A 10,737-nucleotide genomic window follows, 5' to 3' on the forward strand; every position below is an offset into this window, starting at 1 on the left:
AAATACAGAGATCTCTAAAAATTAGAGACCTGATTTCAGATCTCGATGCCCTGTGAGATTCCGTGGTACCTGTGCTCTCATGAATGCGATGTCCTCATTGTCTAGGAATTAAAGGAATTGTCAGTGACAACATCCTAAGGAGATCGAGGAACCATGGATGCTTCGCAAGCCTTCAAGCACAGCAGAAATTCTAGTGTGAATTGCAGCCACACTGTCCTCAGATCTGACGGATTCTTGATTCTGTTTCTTTTCCCCAGGGGTTTCAGGAGTTAGGATTTTCCAACAGATTTAGGCTCCTGCCAAACATATAGACCCAGAAATAGAGGATTTTGAGATTTAAGAATTAACTAAAGCTCTCAAGGATGTGCATGGATGAGAGCCATCCCCACAGAACCCCAGAGGATGGAAGATGTCATAGAGTTCACGTCCTGAGCAATGTCAGCAACCCTTCAGTAACCTGAAGATTCTTTCCAGCGTTAGAGATGAGACCCTGTCATCCAAGTATGACAGGGAGACCTTGACTTCTCTCCTGCACCTGCCTGTCACCTGAGTCCTTCCAGACCCAGCTTGTATCACCTTACAGGATCTTTCTTAATTCCTCTCCTTGACTCCCCTCCCCGACATCTACGTGAGTTCCCCTCCTTGTGTGCCCACAGCTCGGCGTTTACCTGTCGTAGCACCTGTGATAGCCCAGTGTGTCGTAGTCCTCAGTGGTCGTGGTTTTGCTCACTATGGGCCAGGCCTTATTTGTTGGACTTATCTGACCCTTCTCCTGGACTGTAGTGTCTTCATGGGTAGGGACTGCATTTTTCGTCTCTGTGGCCTCAGCCCCTAGCACAAGTCTCACACATGGCAGCACTTTGCTAAGTACTTAGTGATAAATGAATACACATAATAAATTCATTTCTAGAGGTCACCATAAAATTATTTCTGAGATGAAGAAATAGCTGAGAAATGTCTCAGTATTTGAGATGTTGGAAGAAGGGGCCCCCAGCATTCATCAGATCCTAGAAGCAGGCTCGGGGTATTGCTTTTTTGCTTCTCCTCTTTGAAGTATATTTACATTGGGTTAGAGCAAATGAATTTTAATTCTTTAATTAGTAACTTTGGACAGTTTGAATAATACAGCCGTTCAGACGTGTGAGAATTCACACATTAAACTGTGAAACATCCAGTGGCAACAGGAACTATTTTATATCTTAATAATTTTACTGCTTCCTGAAATAATTTCCTGCCCTTCTTCTCTTCTTCTTCTTCTTCTCCTCCCCCCACCTGCTGTCTCTCAGTTGCAGTGGCTATAAAGCTCCTTATTTTGGCTTTCCAATCCCCCCTCCCTCCCGGCCCCCAGTGTAACTTGCTCACAGGAGAACATACATTATGATCCTCCTTCACTTCATCTTCATTCAGAATCTATTCATCCAGTCATTTGTTCTCTTTCAGCATATTGGAATGATGGATAATGGGGTGAGGACATGGGGTTGAAGGACACACATACACATACTTTCTATGCCTGCCGTTCAGCAGCTGAATAGACAATTAATTACAGTTTGTGTTAAGTGCGTATGTATAAAATGCTACAGGAATACAGAGAAGAAGGGAGTGCCCACTCACCTAGGGAGCTCAGTATGTGTGCTGAGCTGGGTCTTAAGAGAAAAGTAAACATTTCATAGATGAGAAAGAGGGGTTACCATGTTCCAAGCATGGGAGCAGCGTGCACCGAGCCCCAGGTCTCTGGAAGAGCACAGCAGCTTGTTTGGAGGATGGTGAGTGGTGGAGAGGATGATTAGTGAGTCAGGCTGGAGGGGTTTATTGGGATGGGTTCTACATAACAGTGCCAAGAACCTCGGCCTGTCCTGTAGAGAATGAAGGACATGTGAGGAATTTCTATCAGCGTGATGGCATTTTAGAAATACCTCTCTGATGCCTGCCTTTCCCCCTTGCTCCTTATATACGTTAGGATAATGGCTCTTAATCAGTAGGATGGATTATCTTCGTTGGGAGATATTCTTACAAGCTCCTTCTTCCATTATAAGAGAGAGAACAACTATTCTATTAAATACAGTTCTGCTGACCTGAGCATGTAACCCAAGATGAAACTTTCCCTTATGCTGTCAGAAAACACCACTCGCATGTTACCCAGAAACAAAAGTAAAGACCCACGTTTTGCAAGGGCTCTTGTGTAAACCAGTGGAATTGTTGTGACGCTGCTGATTTTGGTTTGAACCCGAGGGTGACTGCATCAATACTAGCAGCACAAATGGCTATTCTCAGCCTGTTTTCTAAATGAACTACAAAAATAGGTCCTTATTTTCAAGAAATTAAAAAATGTTTTTCTTTGAAGACACATTTTTATATATTGCTTAATAACTCTTGTTACAGGGATATGCCAAAGCCTTGAATGGATTTGTAAAATTGGGTCTTATAAACAGAGATGCATTTCCTGCCCTTCGACCTGATGCCAATCCGCTCACCTGGGTGAGTGACTCCGGAATAATACATTGTCTGCTGCTCTTCAGAAATGCCTTCTGAGGGCTTCCCTGGTGGTGCAGTGGTTGAGAGTCCGCCTGCCGATGCAGGGTACACCGGTTCGTGCCCCGGTCCGGGAAGATCCCACAGGCCACGGAGCGGCTGGGCCCGTGAGACATGGCCGCTGAGCCTGCGCGTCCGGAGCCTGTGCTCCGCAACGGGAGAGGCCACAACAGTGAGAGGCCCGCGTACCACAAAAAAAAAAAAAAAAAAAAAATGCCTTCTGAAATGGTCAGGTTTGAACGTGGGTTTGGACCAGCAAAGAACCCATTCTGTGGCTTATGTGCAGGAAGTTAAGTCCTAGCCCCAAAGCCCCCCTTTCCAAACTTCATTGTTTGGGGAGGATGGAGAGCACACGGAGGCTGACTCTTGGGGCCCGTTTCCTGCTGCAACTTCTACCACTTGATTGCTCCCTCAGCCCTGAGCAGAGATGCGCTTGCTCTCTGCACTGTGCTCTGGGCTCTGCCGCTTGTCTGAGTGGTGACCCCATGACAGGAGTTAAGCTTGGGCCTCCTGAAACTGAGAAAGCAGGAGAGCTCCGGCTGGTATCGCAGAACTAGATTCCCAACGCCCGAATCCCATTCGTTCCTTTATTTGACCATTTGTAACCATGCGTAATCTGAGTTTTTAATTACTGAGTTTATGCCCATATCTGTGTTGTATTAAAATCTAGAGCTTCCACTAACTGCCAGGAATTAACTTGTTACCAGCTGGTCATTCAACTTAAATTAATGTGCCCATATTCCAATAGAAATGCTAGAAATTTATCACAAAGAGAAAAGAATCAATACAGCTAATCCCATTAAGTGTCCCAAAGAAACTTGGATCTTGGGTATTCTGGTTAGCCAGTTGCTTTTTTAAAAAAAATTAATTAATTAATTTATTATTTTTGGCTGTGTTGGGTCTTTGTTTCTGTGCGAGAGCTTTCTCCAGTTGCGGTGAGCGGGGGCCACTCTTCATCGCGGTGCGCGGGCCTCTCACTGTCGTGGCCTCTCTTGTTGCGGAGCACAAGCTCCAGACGCGCAGGCTCAGTAGTTGTGGCTCACGGGCCTAGTTGCTCCGCGGCACGTGGGATCCTCCCAGACCAGGGCTCGAACCCGTGTCTCCTGCATTGGCAGGCAGATTCTCAACCACTGAGCCACCAGGGAAGCCCACCAGTTGCTTTTAAATTCAGTTCTTTTGTGTATCTGAGAGTCTTTTCAATCTAAGTTTCAGATTTCATAAACTTACTTGTTGGACAGGAGTGAATAAATACCCATAGTGAATCTGATATTGAGGCAGTTTGATTGGGAAGGTTGGTGCAGGCATTCTTGGGGCTGGTCCCCTTGTCTTGGTAGCTACAGTCTAGAACAGGGGCTGGCAAACGTTTTTTTTTTTTTTGGTAAAAGACCAGATTATAAATTTTTTAGGCTTTTATGGGTCATGTGGTCTCTGTCAGGCTACTCAGTTCAGACTGCTCGTAAACAAATGAGCATGGCTATGTTCCAATAAAACTTTTTATTTACAAAACCGGGTGGTGAGCTCAATTTGGCCTGTGAACTAGTTTGTTGATCCTTAATCTAGAGCATAACATTTTCCTTGGGAGCCTGGAAAAAGTCTTGTTTAGAAATTAGAAAAAGCTATGACCACTGTTTAAGTGCTCGTCCTTTGAGATTTTATTATCTGCACAATTTTCCTCATTTCTTGAACCTACAAAAGAACTCTAGTTGCTACTAGCAACCACAGCAATAAGTCCCTTTCACTCTATCCTGGCCAAAATTGACTTCTAGACGGTGAGGGATAATGAGGGATAAGGTGATAGGGAGGACCTGCAAAGGTAGTCAATGTGATGGTAAATATGGTGTCACCTTTTTGGTATTGATTTGGTGTCATGACTCTTTTATTGCTGAAATATCATTCTGAAATACCCATTTATTGATGTGTGGGTGTGCAGATGTGTGTATGCACATGTGTGTGCCACAATTTACTATTTCTAATTATTTCTAATTTAAAATTTGAGGTTCTTTTGAGGTCCAATGTCTTAATAGGGTAATTTCTCAACTCATTTTTTATTTTATTTGGAGCTTAGAATTTGTATCTTTGTTTTTCTAATAACCAGAAAGAACTCCTCTGTGATCTAGTGGGAATTTCACCCTCCTCCAAGTGTGATGTGCTTAAGGAAGCTGTCTTTAAGAAACTAGAAGGAGACAATACCCAGCTGGAGGCTGTTGAATGGTAGGTACCCACCAGTCAACCTAGAGCAAAATACTGGATCAATGATTACTTAGTGCTTTCTAGTCAAAGAAAAGTCAAGATAGAAGCAAATATTTTACATTGTCTTTGATTAATTTGCTGCTCTAATGTTGGCCTGTTGTACAGAGATTACCACGTACCATGTTCACGTGGGGATGAAAAGTAGGTAAAGCGAGAAATTCAATGGCAATTATAACTTGGGAAATACTTATTTTTGAGCAGCTTCACTACTCAGTTCCTGAGAAAGGTGGGATATTTTTTCTCTCCTGTAGGACATTCTCCCAGTCTTCCTTTAACTACTTTACAACACTTATTCATGTGGCTGTGGCCCATTCTGCTGGTATCCTTCATGTGGGAGAACTAACCTGTAAGTTAATCTCATGAAAAGCTTTGCAACAGTGTGTACTTACAGTGCATCAGGTCTAGCTCCAGGCAACACTCCTGGGAGAGTCTGGGGATGATTCTAAAGGTGAAAACATTACTCTCATTATTATTATTTTACAATAACTTGAGAGTCATATAACTTGAACTGTCGTCTTGTGATTCTGCCCTTTCAAGATAAAATCCAGTGAGCGTTCCCTTCTGCTTCCCAACTGAGCATATGTATAGGACTTGAACTAATGCAGCCATCTCTCGTGCTTCTCAGGTTGGGCTTGCTTGGGGATGAACAAGTCCCTCGGGCAGAGTCTCTCGTGGATGCACTCTCCAAGCATTTGGCCATGAAGCTTTCCTATGGTAGGCTGTGGGCTATTGGCTAAACATCCCAGCAGAGGAATCATAAGAACCAGTGAATTAGACTGAAGGGCGGGAGCTACACAGTGGGAATGGGGAAGGAACACGTGGACTATTTTTCCAGAGGGGAGAATAAGAGAACTATTAAGTAAGAGTGAACTTGGGTAATATGGCAAAGGAAAAAATCATTAGTTTTACTTTTAATTTTTGACACATTAAGGAAAATGCTGAAGGAGCGTTTTGGGGAGAAGCAGGGACGGCCTCTACAGCAGCACCCTCGTGTCTGTAACCAGGTTATAGTGATACCCACCTAGACAGAGGAACCTGGTTACAGTTATCAATTCCTTGAATTTTTAATTTGGTCTTTGGGCTAAAAAGCAGTATACATAATTGTTTAAGGATATACATAGTGGGAGGGGAAACGAGAGCAGAAGGGCAGGCGCAGGGGGATGAAGTACGATACTGGAGTTGTGATGATAGTGACATTTTAAACTGTATGTTTATTTATTTTAAGGCCCTGGAGAGAAAGATATGATTGTGATGAGAGACAACTTTGGAATCAGACATCCTTCTGGACATTTAGAAAATAAAACTATTGATCTTGTGGTTTACGGGGATGTCAATGGTTTTTCAGCTATGGCTAAAACTGTGGGGTTACCCACTGCTATGGCAGCCAAGATGTTACTTGATGGTAAGTTCTTTCACTGGGGGACCAAGTTTGTCTCCATATTATCTCCAAGTCATTCAGGGCCTGGATATCAAATAATTAGTCTTGAGTATGACACTAGCTTTCACTAAAAGTGAGCCAGTTCAGAAGATGTAAGGGCTGGCTGACTGGGAGATCACCTTGTGATGAATAAAAAACCTTGGCTTTGGAGTTAGACCTGATTTCTGTCCCAGCTCAGTCGCAAGATGACTGAGTGATGGGGTGCAAGTTACTTAGCATCTCTGAGTCAGAGTTCCTTCATCTTTAAAGTGGGGATTGTCATGACTAATTCATAGGGTTGTTGTGACACTAAAGTGAAATAATACATAAAGCTCCTACCACATAGAGGGGTTCCCCAGGGAATGTTAACTGCCTTCTTTTCTTTCCTTATTTTTTTGTATGTTTGGGGTAACACTGAAATAGCAGAGGGTATTCATTTCCAGATCTTCAAAAATATAGGCCACATTTTATTAATCCTCATGTCTCAACATACTAGCAATACTAAATATATATTTTGAACTAAATGAATTCAAATTTCAACTCTCCACTCTCCCCTTAAGATGATGTTTGCATTCAATAAGCATCAGCTCTGAATATGACACCCCATTTGGCCCCTGTGAAGGTGTGAGGGGAGTAAAAAACATCAAAACATAAATGGGAAATAATGGGGAAAAAACGTACAGTATCATATTAGCTAAACCACCTAGGGCTTCCCTGGTGGCGCAGTGGTTGAGAGTCCGCCTGCCGATGCAGGGGACACGGGTTTGTGCCCCGGTCCGGGAAGATCCCACATGCCGTGGAGCGGCTGGGCCCGTGAGCCATGGCTGCTGAGCCTGCGTGTCCGGAGCCTGTGCTCCGCAACGGGAGAGGCCACAGCAGTGAGAGGCCCGCGTACCGCAAAAAAAAAAAGAAAAAAAAATTAAACCACCTACTTAGTTATTGAGGAACTAGAGTGAAGAAGTGATGAGGGATGAGGGCATCATAGTCTTTAAGGAAAGTGCCCAGACTTACTCTTTCAGCCACCCTAACAGATGCCAGTGCCCAAATAACCAGACTGGTTTTAATTTCATTCTGTTGGTCTCATGCTTTTTAAAAAATGACATCAGCAAATAAAGCAGACCCGTTAGGTTGACTTTACTTTCTTACTAGACTTTATTCTCTGATTTGGTAGTTAATGCAGTTAAGTGTATAAATTCAGACTCTGTCCCTAACTCCAGCTGTGCTTTCAATTAACTGCTTTTTCTTACAGTGTTGATTAAGTAATAATTAAAAAAAATATTTATGTATTTATTTTGGCTGCGCCGGGTCTTAGTTGCGGCACACAGGATCTTCATTGCGGCATGTGGGCTCTTAGTTGTGGCATGTGGACTTCTTAGTTGCAGCATGCGAACTACTAGTTGCGGCATGCATGTGGGATCTAGCTCCCCGACCAGGGATCGAACCCAGGTCCCCTGAATGGGGAACGCGGAGTCTTACCCACTGGACCACCAGGGAAGTCCCAAAGTAATAATTTAGTAGGGGACATTTAAGCTGCTATTTTGAAAAATCCCTAGGCCTCCAACAACTTGTTGACTCACAGTTTACTGCTGTATGGAGACTCTTGCTGTAGAAGTTAACCTTTCATACCACCTTTAAAATGGTAACTACAAATTTATTTTCTTCTAGGTGAAATTCAAGCTAAAGGCCTGATGGGGCCCTTTTCAAAGGAGATCTATGGACCAATACTGGAGCGAATTAAAGCAGAGGGCATTATGTATACTACACAGAGCACAATCAAACCGTAATTGAGAATTATATTTTGTTTTTATCTTCCCAGCCAACACAGCTCTGAACTTTTAGGCCACAAACATGCTTGCTAATGTGATATTTTAAAACATAAAGCATGATATGTTTTGATTAAGTCAATACAATGGTGTTTTTGAAATATAAATCTCTATTTTAATATGAAAACATTTGGAACAAGAGATGACAGTAATTACCAGGGAACTTTAATAATTCTATCATGTATTTTTTCATGTGTATGTAAAAGTGACAATGATTATACTACTTGTTAATTTATTATGCAACTTTTTTCTTACAAGAATATATTTTCCGATAATTAGCAGATGAAGTTTTATCTTTTTAGTAAGAAAAAAATTTCTTCATGCAGCTTTATTTTTCTAACGGATTCAGTTGGATGCTTTTAGATCACCAAAGCTTTGCAATAATACTATTTTATGCCTTTTTGTAAAATGATGATTCATTTAGAAAGTGACATTTCCTATAGCTTTCTTTTAATGTTTGGAGAAGGAAATAGGTAAGACTAAATCAAAATCCACATGGTCACCTCATTAGGCACAGGAAAAGCATTAACAAATCCAACACACTTTTATGATAAAAACACTCAACAAACTAGGAATAGAAGGGAATTCTTCAACCTGATAAAGGGCATCTATGAAAAAACCATAGCTAGTATCATAGTTAATGATGAAAGACTGAAGGATTCCCCCCTAAAATCAGAAACAAAACAAGGATGTATACTCTTGCCATTTCCATTCAACTTGTACTGGAGGGTATAGCTGGGCAATTAGGCAAGAAAATGAAGTAAAGGACATCCAGATTAGAAAGGAAGATGTAAAACTATCTCTAATGTTATACAAAGAAAATTCAAAGGAATACTCTAAGAAAACATTAGAACTAATACATGAGATCAGCAAAGTTGCATGATACAGGATTAATATTCAAAAATTGATTGTATTTGTATACAATATCAATGAATGAAGCAAAAGTAATATTAAGAAAACAATTCTAAGAAAAAGTGTAAAATAGGAATAGATTGAGAGTCCAGAAAGAACTCATATTTACAGTCAATTGACTTTTGAAAAAGGTGCTAGGACAATTCAATTGAGGAAAATAATCTTTTCATCAACTTGTGCTGAAACAACTGGATATCCACATACAAAAGAATAAAGCTGGACTCCCTACCTCACAGCACATATAAAAATTATCTCAAAATGGACCAACTACCTAAATATGAGAGCAAACACTATAAAACTTTTAGATGAAATCCTAGGTGTAAATCTCTATGACCTTGGATTAGGCAGTGCTTTCTTAAATAAATGACACCAAAAGCACAAGCACTGAAAGATAAATTGGGTATCATCATGATTAAAAACTTCTGTGCTTCCAAGAATACCTCAAGAAGGCAAAAGACAACCCATAGAATGAGAAAAAATGTTTGCAAATCATATACCAAGTGAGAGAAGAACTTGTACTTAGAATAGGTAAAGAACTACTGTATTCAAGAAAAAGTCAAAGAGCCCAATTAAAATAAATGGACGAAGGATCGCAATTAACAGTTCTCCAAAGAAGACATACAAAAGGCCAATAAGCACATGAAAAGATGCTTAACGTACATTAGCTATCAGGGAAATACAAATCAAACCTACAATGAGATGCCACTTCAAAGTCACCAGGACAGCTACTGTGAAAAAATAATAACAAGTGCTGGTGAAGATGTGGAGAAATTGGAGCCCTCATAAACTGCAGGTGGAAATATAAAGTGGTACAACTGCTTGGAAAAACAGTTTGGCAGTTCCTCAAATGGTTAAACATAGAGTTACCATATGATCCAGTAATTCCACTCTTTGGTATTAGAGAAATGAAAATATGTCCACGCAACACCTTGTAAACAGATGTTCATAGCAGCATTATTCATAACAGCCAGAAATCAAAACAAGTCAACTGCCCATCCAATAATAAATGAATAAACAAACTGTGGCATATCCATACAATGGAATATTATTTGGCAATTAAAAAGAGATTAAGTACAGTCACTTGCTACAACATGGATAAATATTAAGTGAAAGAAGCCAAGCATGAAAAGCCACATATTGTATGATTTCATTTGTTTGAAATGTCCAGAATAGTCAAATCTCTATATGGAGAAAGTAGATTAGTGGTTGCCTAGGGCTGGGGGGTTTGGGGGCAAGTGGGAGTGACTGCTAATGAGTTTGGGGGTTTTTGGGGGGAGATGAAAGTGTAGAGTTGATTGTGGTAATGGAGGTGCAACTCTGTGAATGTGCTAAAAATCACTGAATTGTGCACTTTGTGTGAATCGCATGCTGTGTGAATTAGGTACCAAGATGCACAAATAAAACTTTGTTTCTCCTTGGAGGAAAGGAATGTTTCTCTTTAGGGATAAAAATTAAACTTTCTGAGGGACTGTGCTCATATTCTGGCATATGAAACATTCTGCCATCGAAATAAGCAGGTGTTATATGTGGGACATATGGCAGTTGAGAAAGCATCTATGCTTTTGGAAAAGGATCAGAGTTGATTACGAGCTGGTCCCACCTGCCAAAAATATCAATAATCTATTAACAAGTAAAGACATAACTCTTATGAAAGTTTTTTGTTTTTTGTTTTTAACCACAACATTGATTTTAACATAATCAATTAGGAAATAACACTTGTGTTGCATTGATTCCACCCCCAGTCTGGATGAGCACCCAGATGGCATGGGAACTAGGGAACTAGCACCTTGGGTGGGAGCAGGAACC

The 10,737-nt window shown here is 41.0% G+C and overlaps 1 protein-coding gene across 4 annotated transcripts in view; it reads left to right on the forward strand.

Annotated features, from left to right (window-relative positions):
- The window catches only part of AASS (aminoadipate-semialdehyde synthase), a 69,796-nt gene extending 61,346 nt beyond the window's left edge, over positions 1-8,450 (forward strand). For 3 of the 4 annotated variants that reach the window (XM_027102076.1, XM_027102077.1, XM_027102080.1), the window contains 5 exons: positions 2,380-2,475; positions 4,625-4,740; positions 5,405-5,493; positions 6,005-6,181; positions 7,862-8,450. In XM_027102076.1, coding sequence (XP_026957877.1) covers positions 2,380-2,475; positions 4,625-4,740; positions 5,405-5,493; positions 6,005-6,181; positions 7,862-7,980 — 597 coding nt within the window. In that variant the 3' untranslated portion in view covers positions 7,981-8,450. The other variant, XM_027102079.1, reaches the window with a different exon arrangement.
- The last annotated feature ends 2,287 nt before the right edge of the window (positions 8,451-10,737 follow it).

The sequence above is a fragment of the Aethalodelphis obliquidens genome, unplaced genomic scaffold (genome assembly GCF_003676395.1).
Source record: "Aethalodelphis obliquidens isolate GAN/ISIS:26980383/991018 unplaced genomic scaffold, ASM367639v1 scaffold5, whole genome shotgun sequence".
Taxonomy (NCBI): domain Eukaryota; kingdom Metazoa; phylum Chordata; class Mammalia; order Artiodactyla; family Delphinidae; genus Aethalodelphis; species Aethalodelphis obliquidens.